General features: G+C 34.6%; 2 protein-coding genes across 11 annotated transcripts in view; both read right to left on the minus strand.

The window, feature by feature from the left end:
* LOC111502084 (patched domain-containing protein 3) overlaps positions 1-12,589 on the minus strand; it is a 50,434-nt gene extending 37,845 nt beyond the window's left edge. The window contains exons 1-2 of the mRNA XM_074169224.1: positions 12,231-12,589; positions 3,869-4,115 (exon numbers count right to left, since the gene is read on the minus strand). Coding sequence (XP_074025325.1) covers positions 3,869-4,115; positions 12,231-12,331 — 348 coding nt within the window. The 5' untranslated portion in view covers positions 12,332-12,589. The remainder of the gene's footprint in view (positions 1-3,868; positions 4,116-12,230) is intronic.
* A 6,616-nt stretch (positions 12,590-19,205) lies between these two features.
* Alh (coiled coil domain containing protein Alhambra) overlaps positions 19,206-25,727 on the minus strand; it is a 50,882-nt gene continuing 44,360 nt past the window's right edge. For all 10 annotated transcript variants that reach the window (XR_012464068.1, XM_023156049.2, XM_023156052.2 and 7 more), the window contains one exon: positions 19,206-25,072. Coding sequence is in view for 9 of the 10 variants with exons in the window: in XM_023156049.2 (XP_023011817.1) it covers positions 24,992-25,072 (81 nt within the window). In the remaining variant the exon portion in view is untranslated. The remainder of the gene's footprint in view (positions 25,073-25,727) is intronic.

Below are 25,727 nucleotides of genomic sequence, written 5' to 3' on the forward strand. Positions count from 1 at the left end.
TGCTTTTCGTTAATGTCCCCCTCTTTTCTTTTTTGTACGGGGCAACTAAAAAAATTAAAATTTAAGAAAATGAAATTAATGCATGAATACTTTATTTTGAAGTGTAATTGACAGATGAAACTTTCAAGATGGCGACTGGGCCCCATCTGAGAAAAAAATTAAATGGAAAGGGGGTCTTGTGATACATCATTTTGAAGCTCCTGACAAATGCTTCATAACCCTAGAATATGAAGTCAATATCATCAACTACTACAAAATGGTAGAACTTTTAATAATTGCTTGAATACATTGACATTTAACTACATAATATGAAGTAATAAGCTTGTGGTCAGTTCAGAAGATGCTCGAAATGGTTGCCTTGAACTTCTTGACATATGAACAGCCTATCCGATATTTCACGCCGAAAATGTTTGAACACAGTAACATCAATATCTCTACAAATATTTATTATTCTCTGCCGTATATCCAATATTGAAGCAGTTTCAATTTCGTACACCATTTGCTTCAAATAACTCCATGAAAAAAGTCCAAAAATGCCAAATCTGACGAGCGGGCTGGCCATTCTGTAGGAACTCGATGGTCAATCCAACGACCAAGAAAAGTAGTATCCAAATGGATTCTTACTTGTCTTACTCGTTCTAGAGACAAACTAATGCCCAATATTCATAGAACAACTCTTTATCAGAAAAGTTTTCTTTATCTTGGACCAAAAATGTTCAATAAATCAGAAGAATCAATTAAAATATCACCAAATCTTAACATTTTCAAATCAAGACTGAAAAAGGCACTTATTGAAAAAAATTGCTACACACTTGACGAATTTTAAACTGTTTTTTTTTATATTTTAATGACAAAATATCACAACTATGTGATAAAATTGACTTTCATTTATTTATAGTTATTTTTTTACATAATCTAAGCCAAACAAATAATTATATGTATATACCTATATGTATCATATTTTTAGATTATCGATTACTACAAACATACTCTGTAACGTATCCTACCCTCAGACGTTTTCCTTGTCACTGTACGTATAACAATGTACTTTTTAACAAGGAAATAATAAAAATTATTATTATTATTATTAATGTGGTTGTGCTCCATCTTGTTGGAATACAATATCCATATTGAATTCATTAGGATTCGCTTCGACGATTTCAGTGATGAAAGGGTCCACAGTAGTGTCCAGCATATTCAAATACAGTTCCCCTGTTGAATTTTGATCAATAAATAGAGGTCCTACAATATGGTTTCCCAATATTCCTACCCAATCGTTGGTTTTTTCTGGATATTGGGTATGTGTTTCCCGGAAAACGTGAGGGTTGGTGTCACTCCAATAGCGGCAATTTTGTCTGTGAACATTGTCGTTTAAAAAAATGTACATTCGTCACTAAAACAAATATTGTGATGATAGATAGGATGCCTTGCAATGGTTTCCGTCATGATTTTGCAGACTTCTGTTTTCTTTGTATGGATGATACGTATTCCTCTTCAAAAGTCTCCACCCAGTAGGAGACACCTCACTAACATTCGCGACGGAATAAGTAGACTGTTCAGGATTTACTTCTTTTCACCAATTATTTGCACTTGCTGTCCTTCCGGAAAGGACGTATGACCTGCGGGTTTTCTATACTCTACCGGTAGTTGTGAATTTGGATACAAGTTCCCTCAAATATTTTCTACAGATATGACGATTCGGAAAATGTTCATTAAAAATCCTTTCGGTCTCATAAAAGTTACGCGTCGCTCCGTATATAAAAGTCGCTTCAATTTTTTCTTCCAATGGACGAGCATTGACCATTTTAGAGATTGTTGACGGGGTACCTTTCTACTAGTAAATCCAAAAACTAAAGAGAATATTCTAACTGAACAATGATATTCATTGTCGAACTGTCATTTTTTGACGTTTTTATGAAGAAAAAATTACTTAACGAACCTTACCGGGTTGTTGGAATTGCTATACGGCAGATAAAAAAGAATATTTCTAAAAATATCGATATTAATGTGTTCGTTTTCAGGAAATTATTAAATGTTCCGCCATTTTGTAGTAGGTGGAGACACTGACTTCATATTCTAGAGCAGGGGTCTCCAAACTACGGCCCGCGGGCCAAATCCGGCCCGCGACAGCCAATGATTACCTAATTGTTGTTACTATTGCTGTGATAAGTTGAAGAAGAAAACACAGAATGATAATTACTGGGTTTTATTTACTTGCAAGGTAAAACTTAATGACAGAAATGATGACAAAGAAAACCTAACTTAAGTATCTAAGTTTAAGCATATTAATAACTAACAAATAATTGAAATGAATCACAGTAAAACAAAAACACTAATGAGATTTATGTAATTGTGATTTTCCACCGACAATACTTTGTAGTTGTGGATCAATTTTACTTACCAATTATCAAAAGAGATTTAAGATGCTCATCGGTTAATTGAGATCTGTAAACATTCTTGTTTACTTCATCTTGGAAAACCTTTTCTCACACAAGTAAGTAGTACCAAAAACCCAAAACAACCCACGAGCAAATTTATGCAAATTATCAAATTGTTCCAGTGGAAGACTCTTATAAAATTCCAACAAAGATGAATTTTGATATTTGTTCTCAAGCATATCACTGCACTGTAAATCAATAATTTCCATGTGGACTTCCGGAGCCAGGGTTTCAATGTCAGAATCAAAAGGATTTTCAAAAAGCTTAATTTCATTCGCAATGACATCAAAATCTGAAAAACGAGTATCAAAATTTATCTTCAAAGCACTCAGTTTCGATTGCAAAATTGACGGGAAATTCAGTCTCTGTAGTGTGGCTGAATATTTCACATGTTTCAAAATGTGTGAAACATTTTTAACGTAATTTCGATTGAAATAGTATTATTTTCTGCCTGAAGGATTTGTTATTGATGTGAAAATCAGGGAGAAGCTGATTTTCTCCTTGCAATCTCAAATTCAGTTCGTTCATATGATTTGTCAAATCGACATAGAAGGCTCACTTCCACATCCATTCACTATTTTCTAAATCGGCAAAAGGGCGCTGCTTCTCATCTCTGCTCGAAGTTCAAAAAAGCGCTTAAGGACTTTTCCGCAACTAAGCCAACGTACGGCAGTATGATACGGTAAATCATTTTCTCCAATCTGTTGAATAAACTCGCGGAATTGTCGGTGATTCAGCCCAGTGGATCTGATGAAGTTAACAACTGATATGACTGGTTTTAGAACTTCAGACATATCCAAACATTTTCCGCACAAGGACTGTTGATGAATGATACAATGTAAGACTAATGGTTTTGAACCACCATCATTTTCTACAGCCTTTGACACAAGTGCAACCACTCCTTTATTTCTACCATACATATTTTTGCCTCCATCAGTTGTTATAGATGTCAAATTTCTCCATCGAAGGTTCTTTTTATTAATGGCATTTTCAACTCCCTTAAAATTATCTACCCCAGTTGTCGTGCCGTGTATACTATCAATATCAAGAAGTTCTTCTTTAGTATTTTTCGTTCGTTATTGTTTCAAGCTGATTGAAAAAAATATATTTTTAACTTTTTAGTTTGATTTTCTTCAAAAGCGGGTTTTTAATTTTTTAAACTATATTTATTTTTCATTTTTTAGTTTCGTATGCTATAAAAGCTTCTTTTTTAGTATTTTTAAGCTATATTCATTCAATAAAAACACGTATTTTTGGCTAAGAAGGGACGGTAGTCCAAAACCTCATCAAGCATCACCAGAAAGGGTCTGTTTCGGTTTTGTTTGACCACTCTCCCTAAAGACTTTTCAATAAATTTCGTTAAATTAATTCCACCTATGATTGCTGACTTTTCAACCAGATTTGTATATTTGCTATCTGTAGGTACTTACCTGATGGATAACATCAGGCGTCAAAACGTCGTCACCCGTAATCATGACAACTTCTTCTTGGTAGGCCCTGTCCAACGTTTTGATCAGCCACTCCGAATCCCGGACGAATGTGGTGTATGGGGGGACCCATAATCTCAGAGGATTTCTTTCTTGTTTGAATCGTAGAAATCCTAAAGCGCTCAACAAAACTAAAGCCCAACAAAGTCCGATTGTTCGGAATGGGTGTTTTCCTACACATACTCCTAACCTGAAATGAAAACAATGATGGTTATTTCAAGTTGAAACCATAATAGACAAGAAGAAAAATCTGTTATCATAATAACAGACGCAGTCATGATTGTGAATTAAAATAATGTGCGAATGATTTGAAAAAAAGGAACCTCCCTTAAGAAAGTATTGGGTTTTGAAAGGACCTGAAATCCAATATTATCTACAAAGTACCGCGTGCTTAGTTTGAGATAGTATATATAGGGCAAACAGGTAGGTATCTGAAACAAAGAATGGCGAAACATAGCGGGGATTATAAAAATCTACACACCCACCGAAAACAATGAAAAATCCCACCGGCCTTGCAGAACATTGTAAGTAATCTCTTCTATACTTTTGATTTTAATTCAACAGATGATATGGAAAAAACGACTCTTGAAATGATTGAAATAACAAAGAATGAATCAAAGTGTGTTAAGAAAAGGTCGGATATTGGAAATGTACGCACCTCATATTTCAATCTAATAGAAAAAATCGAACAATAATTCAGAATCATCAACAGACGACTTTTTCCAATTACAATTCTCATTTCTTTCATGCGCCTTTTTTGCATTTATGAAGAAACGATTTACCGACAGTTCAGTTCGATAATTCCTTCGTGTCTGTGTAAACGTTTTACTTGAACCTGTGTATATATTTATATTTTATGTCGAATTTATTTACTTCGCCCTTTTTGAACTCGGAAAGCCGCCCTAAATGTAAGTATACCCATCAACGTTGTTTTCTGTAAAGTGTTCGAAGCGTTTAATTATTTTTAAACGATTATTATTTTACACAGTTTATTTTGTTTTTGACAAACTACATTCTAGAATCCCATTTTAATATGTATGTCTTGTTCTTATATCTCATAGTCCTGAAGATGAAACAATAAAGTTTCGAAACGTCGACACTTTATCAATTGGTTTTATTCAACATGTCGATGGAGATTTCTAACTGGTAAATAGGTAGTTATAAGCAGGTATAGTCGAAGTAAACGATACGGTGCACATTTAAAATTGCGGCACTCTCAAAGGCCAAAAAAACCAATACATAGAAATGAACCGGCTGCGAATTAGTCCACGTGGACTGCAAAATTGGCGGTTCGTATTGGATAATTTTTACTAACCGAGTTTTATGAAGAGTCATAAAATTAAATTTGAAGTCATGTTACGGGGATGAATAGAAATCGGGAAAGCGGGGATAGTTATCGCCGTCGTGTTCAGTTCAGGAACTGATCGCGATTTGAGTGTTGAAATTTTATATTGGTGCAGTTATAATTACTTAAAGTTTGTGTTATCTGTTCAAAATGTGGCATTCTTAGACAAGTACTAATAGTAATAACGAGTGAGATTACAACGCAGACTTTTTCCACTGTAGTGATTCCGATAGCGATGGTGAACAATGCGAAAAAGATATACCAGTGAACAAGATTCGGATGCATTTGAATATTGAAACAGAGAGTATGTTTCAATGTATATAAGAATCTACATCTCAAGTTTGGTTTCGAGAGAAAAAACTATTACAAACAACATCAGATTTGACCGAAATTCGTTTCTCAACTGTACGTAAAAGAGTCAAAAACAAAACTTATGAACGCAAGACGCGATGTAATACAGGATTACCAAAACCTTCAGATAGTCATCTAATAAATTCATTGAAAAAAATAATATAAGACTGTTACAAAAGCAATGAGATTCCTACAACTGAAATCAGAAGATGAAATTGAATACTTCCGGCCATAACGTGAGCTGCTGTGACAAAACTCTTCAGAATTCGATAAAGAAACTAGAATTCAGTTTTAAAGTAATAAACAAACGTCAAGCAGTTATGGAAAGCAGAAGTATAGTGGAAGTGCGTAACAGATACTCAGAACAAATAACTAAATATAGACAAAAACAACGGTGAATTTTCTACTTGAGCGAAACTTGGTATGACACTCACGACACAGTTACGAATTGGTGGACTGGTGGTTCGAGAATGTATACGCCTAACATGCCTGCAAACAAAGGATCGCGACTAATCATTGTGCATTGCGGAGGAAGTAAAGGATGGGTTTCGAATTTTTTGAAATTATATGGAAGAAACTTGAGGACTGCAATGTTGACTACCATAAGAACATGGAAGCTGATATTTTCGAGGAATGATTTGAAGGCACATTGATCCCAAATTTGGATGCGAATAGTGTAATAGTTATTGAATATAGTTATTGTGATTCTTATATTATCAGAAATGATTATCGAATAACGAAATCAGTAAGCTCCCTAACTATGTTATTAAAGGGGAGCTGTTGGAAAGTAGGTTGCACTATATCGTTTACTTGAAATACACATAGCAGGTGGTACGCCGTTTTACCATGTTAGTATTCTGTAATAGTCTCGGTAATACTGAATCATTGAGTGTTGATAACTTTAATTCAGCGCTGGTGTCAGACGAAATATTATCGTACTATCATCAGACAAACATGTTGTCAGATCTAATAATTCAGCTTCTGGAAGAATCCGCCCGACGCCAGCGCCGAATCGAAAGTATCAACAATCATTTTTAACGTTTCCAACAAATGCGTTAATCCATTAAATTGAAACAAATGAAACGTGAATAAGTTGAGGAATGATTAGTTGAAAAGATAAAAGGTGAAACGGGTTTCCATAGAAAACTTATAAGTGCCGGGAATAGCTGGGAAATGTTTGAAACTATAAAAATAAATCGCGAGCGGGCATTCTGTTTGTGTTTAGCTCAGTTTAATATTGACTTTTCTATAAATAATATGGATTTTTAGATAGAGTCTGTAACACAATCTCGCAGGTTGCACTTTCTGAATAAATACATGTAATTTTTATACATCCTACCACAGTCGTCTCTATCATCGACAAAATGTACAATTTGGCTAAAAATAAACCGCAGATGTATACATTAACCTCTCACTGACCCATATGTAAGTGACTGTGCTGGTAATTAAATGAAATGATCGTGTACAGAGTGGGCCAGAAAACGTGATTGCCTTGAGTTGAAAAAATATTTCACTTCCGGGTCTGACCTTGTCAAAAAAAAACAATTTGTAGCTCGTATAGTTAGCAATAGAATCAGATTACAAACTTCTAAAGAACAGATTACATCGTTCAATATGCAAGTTCACCTTGACAATATTAAAAAATCTCTTTATCGTACATCAATCTCATTATGTTAACCAACCAAAACTGAAGAAGTGGTATAATTCACTTTCATAATTTTTGGTGATTGTCTCAAATTCTGAAGAGATTACATAAAAATCGATGGCAATCAACATCATTGATTTGAAGGTGGTTGACAATGTTTCGTGGTGTATTTCATTAGTTCGGATTTTCATTGTCTAATATAATATAAATTGATTTGAAATCCCAGACATTTTTTTAAATTAACCGAAAATAACAATTTTATTAAACAAAAAACTGAAATTACCAAAAAATAACATACAAGCAACAAATGACAAAATGGACAAAATGAACCAACTTGTGATATATGTGAAGTTCAACTAACTGTGAAACATATTATAGTGCAATGCCCTCTATTCCAAATTGAGAGAGACACATTTAAGATATCCCCTAACTTGAAAGAAATGTTAGACTATAGTAATAGTAACAAAATCATTCCATTTTTACACACTTTGGATTTAATTAGGAAGTTATAAATGTTATTTATCAACTCCACCGCTAATGACCCAAAGGGTTGATGCGGTTTATTGAAAAAAAAAACAAAAAAAACATACAAGCAACAACCAAAAAATAAAAAATTGAAATAATAATAAAATCTGAAAAATAAAAAATATTATTAACAAAAAATGAAAAATAAAAGATTTCAAACCAAGTTACGTCACGACGTTTCGATTGTTAGTATCCACAATCATCTTCGGGTGATAAATTTTAATTTTTTGGTTGTTGCTTGTATGTTATTTCTTGGTAATTTCAGTTTTTCGTTTGATGAAATTGTTATTTTCGGTTAATTTTTCTAAATTTTTTTCAGGGATTTCAAATCAATTTATATTTTATCAAACAATCGAAGTCCGAACTAATGAAATAATCAACATCATTTTAGATCCAGATATGAAGACTGTGTCAAGGAGAGATACTGTATACGCACTGTATACGCACTAAAACGTATACCGTGCGGTCCATATGTATGGAATAAATTCATTTTTAGCGTTATTATGTACTATGTGAAAAATACCTGAAACAGATCGATTTTTATTCTTGAATTGACGATTTACAGTATGAAAATATTATCCCCCTCCAGCACCCGTTCTGAAATATAAACACCCCCTCAAAAATTTTAAATAGCAAAAAGGGGTTGTGTGGCACCTTGTTGGAAAGGGATTTCAGTCCTCTGTTCAGCAATATAAAGTTTTGTACAATCATAACTGAGAAAATTGATTTTTAGGATGTAAAATTTTGACCGTGAACGTAATGCATATCAGCCATTTCCTCATTTGTGTATGCCATTTTAATAACAAGTGAATTATTAAAGTAACAAATTAAGAACAGAACAACACAATATTAGTATTAATTCAATTTCGAAAATTCACAAATTGACAGCGTCATACCAATTTAATTGTCACTATTGCTAATAGCGACCTACTAGATAGATTAGTTTCGTATTTTCGCATTTATGACGATGTATCTCTGTAGTTGTTCGTAAAATACTTTTTTGCTGCGAACTGGTTTATTTTGGGCAAAAAACCCAAGAGACATTTTTTGTTTAGAATGAAACAGGCTATCGGAAATAAATTTTTAGGTGGTAAACAAATAATAAGACAAAAAGTTACATTGGAAATACATTTTAGGGGTTGCGTTTTCCACCCCTTACAACCATGGGGTGAACCAAATAAATTACTGACTAAGTGTCTTTTTGGTAGTACCAAACGCCAGGTTAATTTCAATAATGTAACTTTTTCAGTGCTTGTGAAAAAAATTGTTATACAAATATTATGTACCCCTTTTAAGGGGCTGTATCTTAACAAGGGATGCTCCAATGAAGTTTTTTTATATGAAAGATAGTATGTTTTTTTCAATGAGGAACACCTCCTTAAAGGTTTTACACTTATTCAGTTACACCCTGTATTATGACCAAAATTACACAAACCTTTATAAACTGTAGCCTATATATTATTTTGATGTAAAGTTTCATCGGAATCCGTTCAGCCGTTTAGGTGTAAAAAAGCTAGAAGTATAGATTTAACATATTAAATTTTGTACATTATCTAAAATGAATTGAATTGAAAAAAAAACAAATGTTGATGTCCTTATTGTATAATATAAAATTCGACAACACCAACAATGACTTGTTACGTCAACAACCTCTGAGATAGCGTTTTTTTTTAAGTAAGGATCTTGTAGCAGAGGAAGGAAGTGAACTTGTATCTTTGGAATGATACACAGAAGGTTTTTACTCGCATTTGATTGAAAACGACATGCAAACAGCCTATTATCCTTGAATATGGTCATTTTCTTGATGATAGGTACCACAGTTCAATTTTTACATTATAATTGTATCATAATTCATATTTAATTATTGTATGTCTAATGTATTCAATACGATGACGCTGACGATGACTTCCACTAAATGAATCATCAACAGCGGCTATTACTTACCGGTATTGTTATTTCAGATTCAAAATAGTAATATTTAATCAATATTAATGATATAAACAGGGCCTGGGCGGCATCAAAACACTGGGTATAGAGTTTATTTTGAAATCATTTGCTTTCCTTCTTTCTTTGGAGGATTCCCACATTTTTTTGTATGAAGATGTAGAAATAGAAAGCCAAACCCGTTTCTTATCCCTTTCAATTAGAGTAAAATATTGTTCAATAAAGTAATGACGAAACCTGAAATGATCTCAAAATTACTGGGCATCAATGATTACCAAAGAGTGAAGGTTTTTGAAATGGTACTACCAGTTTAAGGGTGAATCTAGTAGAAACCACTGGTTTCAAAAACAACCAAGGATCAGTGCTCGGGCCTATTTTGTTCCTCATCTACGTGAATGACCTATACAACCCTACTTTGGCATGGAAAAGATACAGACTCTCTGAAAAATATAATTGAGGCTGATTTAGAAAAAGGGCGATAAGATATATATCTAGAACCACTGTATAGAGCACCGTTCATAAAGAGTAGAGTCTACTGCGTAACAGTCTACTGCATCCTCATTCTAGGAACAGGATGTCTAATTCAAATAAGAAAAAATAATTTTCCTTCCGCAAGAATATACAGCGTGACTCACGGTCGATGGTAGGTTAGACGTTTCTGGAAAACGCAAAGCATGATTTTTCTGAAAATTCCAACTCTTACATTTCCTTACCTGTTCTATCGATCTAAAATATTTTCAGTATTGCGGCGTTGCCACTTCCATCAAAAAGTCCTAGCAACTTCATTTTTTTAAATGGAACACCCCGTATATTAATACATTTTTGGAATCGCTCTGGTATTTTAATACTTTTTTGTTAATAATGTTCTATACATATCTCTATCTGTTTTCGAGATAAAAAATAAATTGTGCTAAATATGGTCCAAAACATAGCCTTAATTGAAATTAAGTACTCTCAATTCATGAAAAGTTGTTATTTTGATGATAGATTGGACAAACTCGAAATATTCAAATAATACCAAGAAATCGACTCCATATCATACAGGGCGTGCTAAAATTACTATTATTCCCATTGTGCATAAAAGTAGTCAAAAGTTCATTTTTTCAAATGAAACCCCCTGTATATTACTCGGTAAATTGAAAGATGGTGAAAAATGCTTCAAGATGATATATCATGTCCCTATACCTAAATCGTCAAGTTTTCTTAATAAAGCCGTTTTTGGGGAAAAATAGTTATTCACGTTTTACCTACAAGTGTTGAAAGTGGAATTTTACTTTGTGAGTGGGGATTATTGCAAAACGAGCGTCAGCAAGTGGAGCAAACTCACGAACAAAATAAAATCACTTTTAACAAATGTATCATACAATGATACAATGTTATAAGGTAGATATTATAGACTCCATTATTTTCATAAAACTACAAAAGCAAGCCATGGACCTGGTCTACCCAAATTCAAACCGTCAGAGATTGTGTTGCACTACAAAAAGACATTGATAGAATATATAATTAGACCACTGAAAATAATTTAATTAACAAACGCATTTTTTAGCAACAAAGAAATTTTTTTAAGAAACCATTTTTATTCTAAAAATCATGGTTATTTTCAATTAACATAATGCAAAAAAAAAATTTCGAATTGCATATAAACAATGTATTTGTTTATAATGAATATATAAAAAATATCATTGATTAGTTTTTAGCCATGAGACATTGAAACAATAAAAAATTTTGTAATGTATTTTTTATAAAATTATAATTTTCAATTGTCAATAAAAAAATAGAAAATAACAATTTTTTTATTTTGACAACAGTAATCTATTTTTTTGCCTACTAAGGATAACTTCACCAAAGGAAAAAAATGCCAGGGTTTTAGTTTAATTATTATAGGGATTTTTATATTGACTTTTAATTCAGAAAAAGTTATTGATTAAAACATTTTTGACTGCGGATTATTGTTTATTGATGTATCCCAACATTACATGAATTTTTTCATTCCTTAATATTTACATTTGATATGTTTAAATAATTTTTTTTTATGTCAGAGTGACGAAAGGCGCGCGGAAGCCAGACTACCCGCTTTTGGCTCTATTTTCAGGGCTCTGTAAAAATTATAAATAATCGAGATACAGTTTCGAGAGTCCGGACTTTTTTCACGCAAATTCATTGATCTTTTCAAATCTTTTTTCAAATTTCCAAAATTTTGAAAATTTTCCGAGATATTAAGAAAAAACTCAAGTCCCTTTTTTTTTCACTTAATTGTTTATAACTTTTGTAATTTTTATCGGCGCGTTTTCGAACCTTTCCTTAAACTTTCTAGGCAAAAATACGAATCGAATAACACCTTGGTCGTAATTTTTGGACAGGACTGAAAAATGTTACAAAAAAAAGTACATGTGAACTAGACTAATGCACCTCGACTAATGCAGTGCGGCTACCTCGACGCAGATCAATAACAACTAAAATAAAATTTTAAAAAAATCCTGCAGGAGACTCACTTGTAAAAAAATAACTCCGTATACGTGACTACACTGTACGTGAATTTTTGCGAAAAGTTCGCACAGCTGAATTTTTTCCCGTCCTTTTTTTCGGTGTGCATGATTTCAGGTATTGTCTTTGTTCTCTAGGGACATTTTCTAAACGCAATGCACCATGAATGAATCACCTGCCGACGATTGTATTTTGCAACGCGCAGCTTTCGAGGAATATAACTAACTACTCCTCGGTTTTTGTATGAATCGATCGCACAAACAGCCGGGCATAAACTTATCTCGGGTCGAGTCGTTGATGAGAATAATAACTCGTACGTACGAATTCAAACGCTGAAGCGCCCACTACTCACACACAAAAGAGTGCAAGAAGTAGCCAGAACTGTCCGATTTTATATTTTGATTCGTGTGGTGGGACAAACTTACCGACATTGTTGAAGGAACAAGGTCGGGACCCTTGTTTAATTGGGTACCTGCCAAAACAAAAATAGGTTGCCTTCGAGGGCTACAAAACTCCTCTAAGAATTACAACAGTCGGCAGGCGTTGTGTCTATTCTACTTTCTGATAGTAAAAAGTAATGATTGACGTTTAGAAGTGCTCAAACAAAATTTCATAATTCCGTTATGATTTTACAATATTAGATGTGCCAAAAAGTTCATAGGTCAACATACAGATGCCGCTACTAGTATTAAATCCATATGACTTTCAGTTAACCTTAACCTTCAAAAGACACGTGTGCAAATTTCACAGCCATCGGACTGTTAGTTTGTGGGATAGAACATTTTCAGTGAAGAAACTTTTGATTGTTTGAAGAAAATGGATGCAAAGGAATTGTGTGTGTTGAAGCTTTGCTTTTGGGTGAAAAAAACTGTTGAAGCCCAGTTTTGGCATGATAAACATTATTCGGACTCTGCACCAGGAAAATCAACCGTCGAGAAGTAGTTTGCCAAGTTTAAACGAGGTGCCAGCCAAAGAGGCTGGTACCAACAAAAACATAAAAAAAAACCACAACCCACACCGCAAAGTGAAGTTGGTAGAGATAGTCGAGGTTTTAAAGATATCAAAAGAACGTGGGAGACTTACCGGGACAACCCTTGTATGTCGAGAGAACTTAATGTAAAACAAGTGTGATGGTTTTCTGAGAATTTTACAACAATTTGTTATTTTAACACCACTTGAGTTCATCCGCCTTTGAATTGCAATAACTTCTAATAAAAGGAATGATTGTACACTACAATCACTTGCATTTTCTTTAATCTTTCTAGGTAACATGTATTTGTATATCTAAAGTGCATCACATTAAAAATAATATCAACAAAACGTTATCAATTGCAATGGCAATACATTTACGTATTCTAAAAACACTTCATTGTGTGATTTTCACTAGACAGTTTTACGAAAACGCAACACGTGTTTCGCCATACAATGGCTTCCTCGGGTGTGTCTTAATGACACGCCCGACACTAGACAGTTTTACAAAAACGCAACACGTGTTTCGCCATACAATGGCTTCCTCGGGTGTGTCTTAATGACACGCCCGACACTAGACAGTTTTACAAAAACGCAACACGTGTTTCGCCATACAATGGCTTCCTCGGGTGTGTCTTAATGACACTCCCGACACTAGACAGTTTTACAAAAACGTAACACGTGTTTCGCCATACATCTAGTGAAAATCACACAATAAAGTGTTTTTAGAATACGTTAGTTATGGATTTTCATCAAGTATCAGCCGATTCCATCATATACGGCAATGCATTTGCCTCCGTGGAGGTGCACAAGTGAGGGAGCTCTCCTGCAGGGGCAGCCGGTTCTTTGCCTTTATTGGCAAAGAACCTTTATTGGCAACCGTCGCAGGAAGTGCGTTTGCTGTTGGAGGTGATCTGCTATGCCTAAACTCATTCCAAGCGGTAGATTGGGGTGTACATTTCTATTCATCCCCAGCCACCGCGTTAGAATGAGGTGAGCATTCTGTCCAGCCTCCGGATTGGTTTTTGTTCATGGTGACATGTTTTGCAAATGCTTTTGGGGGGTTTTATTTCTCGTCACCCTACTTATTTCTGCCACTGACCAGCAGTTCGGCGACCCCATATGTAAGACCACATTAGCTTCCCGGACAGGGCCTCCAGTCCCCTGACCGTTCCCCTATCCGCCACCTGGGAACGCGCCCGATAGGTAGCCCCACCCACGGGAATAAATGAACTTATTGAAGGGGAAAAATTTTAGTAGAGATATTTTTTTGGAAAAACGTATCCACCAGCATGTAGATTGAATATTATTGGAGTTTTCTCCCAACACCAAACGTTATTCTTAACACCTCGACACGTGTTTCGATCACCAAGTGATCATCTTCAAAGAGGAAGAAGAGGAAGAGAAGAGAAAGAGGAGTTTCAATCTACCTCTTTGAAGATGATCACTTGGTGATCGAAACTAGTGTCGAGGTGTTAAAAATAACGATTTGGTGTTGGGAAAAAACTTCAGTAGTATTCATTACTACACCAAAGGTTCCAGTGCATCATAAGTATGTAGATTGAAGTTGAGATGTTGTAACAGAAAAATAAAATGGCAATTTTTTTTTCATGGTAATGTTACTTTCTGCACTATCTGGAAAATATTTGAATGAAAAATACACTACTAGTTTTGAAACAAAACTTAGGCATTTTGATGGGGAATTTTTTTGTTACGAACATCACATTGCACAGTTCATCATTATGCAGATGACACTCAGTCATATTATCAATTTCCTCCAAGTAACTGGCATGTGGCAGTGGAAAAAATTAACAGCGATCTACAAAAGTTACTGGATCTATGTATAGGCCATAACCTGAAATTGAATTCTAAAAAATCTCAGCTGATACTTTTTGGCCCGAAACACAAAAGACGGAAAATTGAAGGAAGAATTGAAATCCAACTTGGACAAGACTTACTACAAACAATTACAGAAAGCAAGAACTTGGGTTTATGGCTAGATGCTGATCTGAGATTTCACAAACATATAAATTCACTTTGTCGTAGCTCGTACAGTATCTTACGTCAACTGTATCAAAGTAGAGATATTATGACTTCCAAATTGAAGTTGAAACTTTGCGAAACCCTCATATTGTCTAGATTAGCATATTGCGATATAATCTACGGGCCTGCTGTGATACAAACTGATGTAAATCGCTTAAAAAAAATACAAAACAATTGCATTTGTCTTTCTTATGGTGTGAGAAAATTCTACCATTTATCCCCCAAGTTCGAGGAGTCAGGTTGGTTACCGATTGCTGAAACCTGGCAGTTCCACCTACTCGTCAATACATATAAATTCCTCATTTACAAAAAGCCAAATTATATTTATGAAAGATATAAAACTTTCAGATCACAGAATAATTCGAGGGCACGAAACCGTCACACTTTTATTATTCCAAAACACTCGACAGACTGCTTTTTTCGTAGTTTTATTTACAACTCTGTCAAACAATATAACGCTCTGCCCAGTGAATTTAGACACTACTCCATATATAATTTCAAGAAAAATTTGAAAACATATCTGAAGTCTTCTGGATAGATAATATATTCATGTTATGCCTTTCTCATATGGTTTTCCCTTTGTCTCACCTTCGTGTATGTTTTGCTATATATTTTACCTTATTTAAGCTAAATAGATTTTTAATATTTACTTTGGAATTTATAATCTTTGTTTTTTCTTAGTTTCACAAAGATTAATGAACTACTCACTTACCAATAAACAATGTATGTCAATGAATAAAGCCCATTTATTATTATTATTATTATAAAATGTAACTTTTCAATCAAATTTCATAATCGATCTGAATACGATACAAACTGAATCCTAAAGTGAATTTTTCAAAGGAAAACCTGATTTGCCGAGAATGTTTAGGTTAGATCCAAAGTGTCTTCCGACAGTCCGAGTCTCTGCATATGACAGTGACCTGCAAGAAGGCCTGTTAGACATCGTAGTTCATCAAATATTTGGTATCAAGCTTCGAAAAGTGAAGAAACGCCTTGGAGTGAGTCAATCCTGGAAGATTCTGCCAGAAGTCCATAAATCTTCTTGTCATCATGCAGGGAAAAACAATTGACGTAACTGGATGGATTATTTCTTGTGTATTAGAGGTTGTCAATGTTACTCGGCCGTGGGAACACTCGTTAGGAAAATGGTATTTTGTGTGATCGAAAAAATACTTGCAAACAGTTGTTCTTTTTTTCCATTGCCGTTCTATAAGTAGATACACTTCACAACAACTTTTCGAAGACATAAAAGAAAAATCCAGGATCATTTGGAGTTTATCATTGCTCGGAGATCATTTATTTGTATTACGATTCATTACCACCGTTGGAAGAGGTCAACTCTGATGCAGGATACCACAGAACGTTTTGAAGAAATAAGAGAGACCTTGGAAGAGGATCAAGGAAGTGGGAAAAGTTAGTAAGGAAACAATGCCCAAATGCAGAACGAGAACAGGACAACTATGAAGCCGCCAACGTCAACATGAGTTTCCGCCCGCTCACGGACATGAGAAATCTTTGTTGAGGAAAGGTCTAAACTTCGCCATTGCACCAACATCTGTGCCCACCTTGGAAATAATAACTGCAGTAGAATCCACCACTTCCCTTATTGATCAGATCGAGGCAGAAGAATTCAGATGGAGAATCAGAGAACAGCTAGATCGAGAACCAGTTCCAACTTCTAACATCATCAATGAAAAACGAAGAGCTCTGAACGGGCTACGTAGAGACAACTCCATCAAGATCTTACCTGCAGATAAGGGAAACGCGACTGTTGTGATGGATACTGATCTCTACGAACAGGTGCTTCAGAAAGGAAAATACACGAAGATCATAAGAGACCCTACTGCACCGACTGAAAGGAAGTTGTACCAGACTTTGACAAAACACCAAGTCTATTTTACGGAAAAAGAGATATCGTCGCTAACACCGCACCACAGTAAGCCCCCTCACTTGTATGGACTACCCAAAATCCACAAAAAGGATGTTCCGCTCAGACCGATCATTAGCTCCAGAGATTCAGCCACTCAGAACTTGTCCAGATTTTTACTACCAATAATTAAACCTCTGCAAGGTAAAACATCATCTTATGGGGACCTGAAAGATATAACAAACTTACCGATACAAGTAATCATGGAATTACTAGGATGCTGTGTACGAAGCTGCTACTTTAAGCTGAAGGACAAATTCTTTACGCAAGATGAGAGACTGCCAATGGGATCGCCACTTTCACCTGTTATAGCCAATATATAAATGGAGTGGTTCGAAACTCTGGCCATTGAAGAAGCCCACAAGAAGCCCCGAGTCTGGTTGAGATACGTAGACGACACCTTCATAATATGGAACCATGGGAATGCAGAACTAGATACTTTCCTGAAGCACATCAACAACGTAAGTCCTTCCATCACTTTCACAATGGAGAAGGAAGTCCACAACGAATTGCCTTTCTTAGACGTATTGGTGAAGAGGACCGACACTAAATGGGAAACATCTGTATATCGAAAACCCACTCACACAGGACAGTATCTGAACCAGAAATCCAACCACCATCAATCGACTGAGGGAGGAATCATCAAGACTCTACTAGACCGTGCTTTTGGGCTCTGTAATACAAAGGGTCTCTAAAAGGAACTAGGCATCATCAAAAATGACCTACAACGGAATGGTTACTCCAGAGTGATGGTAGAACAGGCCTTAGCTAGAAGACAGCAAGAACTCCAAAAGGAAGGGAAGCCGCCACAACCAGTATTTGTACTTCCCTACATCAGAAGAGTATCGGAAAGGATAAGAAGGATTGGGTCCAAGTATAACATCAGGACCTGCTTCAGATCTGGGAACACTACCGTAGCAGCCTGACGAAAACCAAACGCGGACTGCGATTCCAAGAATTGCATTTACCGGATACCCTGCGAGTGCGGAGAATCATACATTGGTGAAACTAAGAGGCCATTGAAAGTTCGCATTGCTCAGCACAAGCAAATCAAGAATAGCAGAGCATGTTTGGACTCATCAATATAATATCAAGTGGGCTCAATCTGAAATCATCCACAAAGAGGAACACTGGTTTAAGAGAAAATTCAATGAAGCCGCGTATATGTTGTCCAACAACGCATTTAGTCAAGTTAGCGTAGAGATACGTAACACATGGAAACCTCTAATCAAACGAAAAACGACCAATTTCCGCGAAACGGTCATCTACCGCTAAAACCAATGAAGCGGAAAGAGTGAAGAGGGGATTGATGAAAGCACTCGAATGACCTATAAATAATCAGATTTCGGAGAATAAATCCAGTTATCATCCGAAGACGATTGTGGATACTAACAATCGAAACGTCGTGACATAACTTTGTTTGAAATCTTTCAATTTTTTTTGTTAGAACATTTTTTTGAATTTCGATTTTTTCAGATTTAATTAATATTTCAATTATTTTATTTGTTTGGTTGTTGCTTGTATGTTATTTCTTTGTAATTTCAGTTTTTTGTTTAATAAAATTGTTATTTTCTGTTAATTAAAAAAAAAAATTCTGTGATTTCAAATCAATTTATATCATATTAGACAATGAAAGTCCGAACTGATGAAATACACAACGAAACATTGTTCACCACCTTCAAACAAACGATTCAAATGATTTGATAAACAAACAATTTGGACTGCCCTGTGAAATAAAAACAAAAAATTCACACATTCTTAAACATTCTATGTAAATTGTTGTAGTATTACCAGCTAAGATGGTTATATAACTGTCAACCACATGTGACAGTAGATAATCACATATAACATAAACAGCAAAGGTCCAAGAGCTGAGCCTTGGGACACACCACGCTATACATTTCGAATCGATAATTTTGCTTAGTTCGAACAGTCTTAATATGAATGACTTATTCAGAGTGGCTTATTTTAAATGAAACGTCTTGATGTACAAGGCCCAGACACATGGAAATCCATAAGGTGTATAAATGAAACAACGAAATTTTACAATTGCTTATATTACAAACAGAAACAAAAATTTACAAAATTTACAGTACTCATGCGACAATAACCACTTTCACGCCTGTCAACGACTAACCTAATTTTTTTATCAACTATCTACTTTATAAAAGTACAAAAAATCCCAAAAATATTGGCAGAAAAATAGGTACTAATTTCGTATTCGCTCGATAAAACTAGACTACTCTTTAGTCTGATTTCAAGAAGAAAAACTGCGTCTAACAAATAGAGTTTTCCAGAATTCTTCATGTTAACTAACCTATCTGGGCTTTTTCCAGTTGCCAAACAATATTTCCTTAATATCATACATGATATTAATTTTTTTATAATTATATATAATTTTTTTAAAGTAGAATCAATTTTGTCAACTTTCCTTGGGACTCCTGAAATGGGTAAGTGTCGGTATTTCTTTTTTCCACAGAAAAAGTCGGAATTTCAAAAGACTAAATCATAAGTCCAATGCATATATAGAGCTGGTAATTTAGATCACTGAAAATGATTAAATAATTGTTCCTAATTTCAAAACGAGTTATACAAACAATAATACCCTCAAATGTTTTTGACATGATATCAAAATTGTGTGCTGGCATTCATTAGCATTGATATTTGTTTCCGAAAACTTCAATTCAATCATATTTTATCAACATCAAGTATGAGGTTTGCGATGATCCACAACTAATTACAGTTATTTTGTTTCACTGTACATTATTGTACTTGTCGGCTTCGTTATCTGCCCATGAAAATATGTTTTGAACCTTGTAGGAACTTACTTGATATTTTACAATATGACACGTGCAGCCGAAGGAACCAAATTATGTATTAAAAAAGAATTTTCATAAAAACTGTTTGAATGTTGTCGACTATGTTTCACCCGCAATTGAAGAGAATAAAATCCTGGTTGATAGCGTAGTCGAATGAAACTTGTAGCCCAAACGTTTTGAAGTCTGATGAGCTGCTTCTTCAATCGTATTTATACTTTTAGAAGGTGGTCGGGATGATAATGGAGGCGGTGGTTATGGTAGTGTCGGGGTATATATGTGGATACTCCTTTCTGATTTATCCACACTTTTGCTTGGTTGTTTGATTGGTCCACGTTGTTACCACGTGTAACGCACGACTTCATAAGGAGTCCACCTAGACTTATAACAATAATTTTAAAAAAAGATCGACATCCTTCCAGCAACCTACGAGGGTGATCCTAAAAGTACCCGGCCTTACCCAGAGATGGCGCTATTTGTACTTGTCAACAACGGGGACCAATCAGAACAATCCAGCAAAAGTGCGGACCAATCTAAAGTGAGCATTCGCATAGACACCCTGCCATTACCATCATCATTCCCATCACCCTCTGAAATTATAAATACGAGTGAACACAAAGCTAATATATTGTTCGATGTTTCCGGGTTGGTGGTCTGCGGATTTTTATATATGATGTTTCGTCTGCTACTGCGGCAGACATTAACAAAGGTGATGCAGCAACGGTCGAAGTGCTCTGCCTTGCTGCGAACTGAAAATGGTCCCGATGCGTTTGTACTTATAATAGGGGAGCACAAGCGGAGATTTCGGGATTTACTAAAGCGCAACAGATCAATATACAGGGGGATACCCTGTACCCGGTCAAGTACCTCCACCAAATATGAGCCCCATATATAACGCCGCCTGTGGGAGATAAAGGATCAGATTAGTAAAAAAAAATTGATCATCAGAAATTCTCGAGCGCGTCAGATTAAGGTAGGGTGAGTTAATTACCTGCTAAAAAGTGTATATTCCAGTAATCTGACAATTTGAAAGTGACGTTAAGAAAGGGGAGGGCAGCAAAGGTATAAAAAAATAACGTCATTTCGACATTCTCGAGCGTAGGTACCTAATTTTTTTTTAATATTGAAGGAAATAATCCAAGGATAATGAAAAATATATAATCTGACAATTTCCGCAAGCCGAAATAACAAAAATTCGTCGATAAAGTTTAATGTGTGCAGCTGTGTGATACCTATATTTCCCTCTCCGAGTTTTTATTTCTCTATTCTTTATTACTTTCTCACTCTGTCCCCACTCTGAATTCTGTTGCCATGACGCCAACACAGCTGATCACAGAGACTCGTTTGTGATGAAGATGATTAATTAATCAATTAATTGATGGATGTAGCCACTAGTACGTGGTAGGAAATCATAATGAAGAAGAGAGAAATTAAACTTTCTTTTTTTTACCACTTTCATTTGTAACTAACGTATCGTCCTATAAGGTCATTTTCAAACTTATACAATATATAAGTGAAAATGTCCTTATAGGACGAAACTGCAGTAACATTAGTAACGTTAAAAAACAGAAAGTTTCATTTCTCTTTTCTTCATTCATTAATCAATTGATTATGAAAAATTAAATTTTTTTGGAGCATTTTTTTAAAATTATTTTCTTATAAATACAAGTATCCTACTTAAAAAACATACACTTATTTATTTGCATGCCATTTCCTGAGCTTTTCAATTAATTAAGTTCAATGAATTGAAAAAAAATGAAAAAAAAATATTGTTTTTGTCAGATTAGGCGAATCCTTGTAGATAATCGTCAGATTATGAGACAACACGTCTAAAACATAAAGATGAACCATATATATCTTAATCTGACGCACTTGAGTATTTCAAAATGGCGAATTTTTTTTGCACATTATAATAATGGCCGCGAGTTTGCGTCAGATCGAAATCGTCAGATTATTGAATGAGAGCTTTTTTTTGTTGCATTTAACACCCCCTTAGAAAAACTGACGCGCTCGATTAAATCCCCATTTGCATCGTGGGCTCCCCTGCTATTATAATGGGAGTACGTGCCGGACGATAGACTGCTCTTGTACCTGATTGGTCCGACGCTTCTTCAATTATTGGGGGATTCTCTGTGTTGTGAAGTGCCGGTACCCATGTCTTGTTGATGTTTAAGCTTTCTTCCTCACGGTTGAAGAGCTCGTCAATCAGTTGTTGCCGAGACTTCCGAGATATAAACTTTGTATTCGCATATACTACCTATGTCTGCCGCAGTAGCAGACGAAACGTCTGATACCATGATTTTTCATTCGATCATGGCCTACTATACCGAAAAGTTCTGTGAAAAACACACACGCTTTTCGGTCCTCCCAGTCTCAATGAAATTTATAGGTTAAATTTTATAGGAGTCAAGCATTAAAAAAATATACTTAGGTATATCAATTTTCAATTCAACAGTATTTTCTTTTAATTTTACAGCCCACATAGAAAAATGTTACACATTCAGCGACAAGCTCATGAAACAATTCTGGAACAACTGTAAAAAAATCTAAAAAATAATTAGTCACGAAATGGCAACTAGGTAAAAGTGTAATATATGTACAAATTTATCACCTAATATGGCAACACTTCTAATGTACACATATTTCAGGATAAAATTACTCTAATAAGGTTGCTTTCCCTGAGTTTCATCCAGATATAATTGAAGATATTCTTCGTTACTGACTAGTAACGACATTCACTTTGAGAATTTCTCATGAAAAAGTGGGAGCTCAGCTACTACTAGATTTACCTACTAGATTTAATCATCGGTCTGATTCGGATTTTTAAAATTACACAGCAACTTATGAGAAAGCCTTTCCCCAATTTCTTTTGGCGGTAAATTCAAAATACTGTTCTGGGTAATATTTGGCAGTTTTTCTGGGAATTCCGATGCAGAGTATCGCCAAATGTATCACTGAACATGAAAATCAAATTTTAAGTTCGCTGTTTTTATAGTCCGATAGTCACCGAAAGAGGGAGTTTACTCACGTAGTAGGGATAGTTCTGATTTTTTTTAATGTTGTCTAGGATAGTGAGTAGAGTTTTTAAATGCAAAATACATAATGGGAATGTTCCTCCCGACGAAAATCAAGTAGTTTTCATAAAAGAGCTCTAAAACAACGCATTTTAAACTTATCATTTCAACCTTCTTCTTTAAAAAATTATTTAAATACTTCAAAAAGAGGAATGAAATAATGCATTCAACATTTAAAGGGATTCGTTTCTATTTCAACATTTGGCAACATCGGTTATAGCTAATAAAGGACAACGAATCTGTTACCTTGATGAGACAAACAAAGATGACATATTTGAGAGGCGTCCTGTTTTGTTTACTTACGTTCCGAGTTCTGAGACATTCTGTTACATATGACATTTTGTGCAACTAACCTATCTTCCTCTATATAAATAAATAACAAAACAACAGTTGTTTATGTGGCTTGTGGAGGTGGTATTGAACTATAATTTATATTTTGTCTTAATTGTTGATTTATAAAGATAATTTTCCTTTTTTAAAGTAGAATATCTAGGTACGTATAAATTATTTGAACTTGATATAGGCGCTGTTGCCAATATGTGATTAAGAAGAACTCTCTTGTAGCTAAAATGCACCTAAAAATATGAGTCAAAATCTGAAGAATGCCTTTTTTTTAATAGCGACGGACGCGGAGCGGAAGAAATTATGCATTTTGCATTTTAAACACATATCAAAAAATTGAAACTTTCGGACCTTCCACAAGTAAATCCCCCCTTTCTGAAAACTCTCACAAAAAAAACTGTTTTTTTTTTCTTATTTCTTGGAATATTGGTAGAACTTTTTAAACCATATCAACTTCTTCAAGTGAAAATATATCAAAATTAAATTGCTTCTCATCTCATGAATGAACATGTTTTGTAAACTGTTTCATAAACAACTGAAGTAATAATAGTTCTTTCACTTGCAGAAGCTTCCACTAAACACTGAAATTTTTTTCTGCATATCATATTTCAAACTATATAAAATATCATATCATCTTTCAAATCATAAAATATCATACCATTTTTGTGAAACCGACTTAATTAATGAAAACATTTCGATTCGCCTAAATTTCTAAAATGTTTCAAATTTGAGCAACGAAATTTGTTATATATTGACCTAAACATATTTTCCACATAAATATTGCTACTTACTTTGCTGCTTCAGTCCAATCCTAGACAGTCTTAAACGATAATAATTTTTTGTACTCCCACTTGTTATTCTAAACAAAAAAAAAATCGGAGTCTACTCATATGATTCTTTGTCATTTATTCGTGTCAGATTTAAAGTAAGATCGAGATAATTGTAAGTCTTGACTATAAAATTCTATTGTTTTTCCATCTCAAAACCTTTTGACTTCATTGACCTCTATAAAAATTCAATTTCAATCAACAATCTTGACAATGAACGTAATAATCAATTACGTTTATTCACTACCAGAGCTTTTACAGGAGTATCAGGTCATTAACCATATTCCAGTGCTCAAAAATTTGACATGAATATAATTTCTTGTTTGGTCCACGTCCAATTAGAATGAGCCTGAAATAGATATTATTAAAAATTTACTCCCATGTCTTCACGAAATATTTCAGATGAGGAGTAAATGTATGTTTCTGCATACTTTTCTTTGGAACTCTTCAAAAACGAATATCATTATATTATTATCAACAATATCTGTACTGTCAACTTTTTAGGGTAGAGAAGCTGAATAAAGAAAACAAGGAAGTTAGCCTTGGTAGCTGAGGCCAAGAAATATAAAAAAGAAGAAGAAACGCAGCAGACGTACTTCAGGATCAAGACGGAAACCAAGGTAAATATTCATACAAGTAGACTCCGACACCCAAATTTTGCTCAAAGCCCACAAAAATTTGGTAGAATCTTCCCTGTTACAACTCTGTGATTTGTCAATGCAAGTTCAAAAGTTTTGTAATACTAAACGAAGGGTCCACAACTGTGTTTCAGCTAGATTTCGAGGAGGAATGATGATGCGATTCAGAGTCCCTATCGCTTCTTTCCCCTCTCTCACGTCTTACTACCATCTGAAAAGAAAAAAATTGGCTGGAGCATAAGTGAGTAATAAATTTCTTCTACACCCACTCAAAGATCTACTAACCACCCGAGAGTTTTTAAAAGGATTTCATTTTAGAAAAAAAAAAAACTGGTACACATTTAATTTTGGATAAATGAAAATATAGAAAAACTCACTTGAAGGGTGTAGCACCCCTACTCTGTCTGATGTATGACCTGATAATCAGTACCAGATCTACCAGACATTCAAATTATCATTGATGAATTATTCCAAAAGATTTTGTACCAAGAAATTGTATCCAAAGTAATTCAAGACAATCGTGCAAAGCTAAGTTAACTGAGACGCAAAATTACCAATAATGAAGCAAAATTTCATATTGAATTTCGTACTTATGTTTAAATGCACAGGGTGATCCGAAAATTCCGACAGGTATTATTTCAAAAAAAAGTTTAGCAGAAAAAATAAAACTCTAAATGAATTTGTATGTACTGCTATTGACAATTTGTTAATATGTTTTCGGCGGCCTCTGATTATCCACGCCAATACCAGATGTGAGAACTTTCGTCTCTGAGTATCCATTTCGAAAAGTTTGTCCGTTTATATAAGTTTACTTAAAACATCTGGCAGTGGAGCATCCGTAATCAGAGGGCTCAACATCTTCACTT

Source organism: Leptinotarsa decemlineata, unplaced genomic scaffold (assembly GCF_025532065.1).
Source record: "Leptinotarsa decemlineata unplaced genomic scaffold, Ldec_3_MD MMD2_P_RNA_scaffold_5, whole genome shotgun sequence".
NCBI lineage: Eukaryota > Metazoa > Arthropoda > Insecta > Coleoptera > Chrysomelidae > Leptinotarsa > Leptinotarsa decemlineata.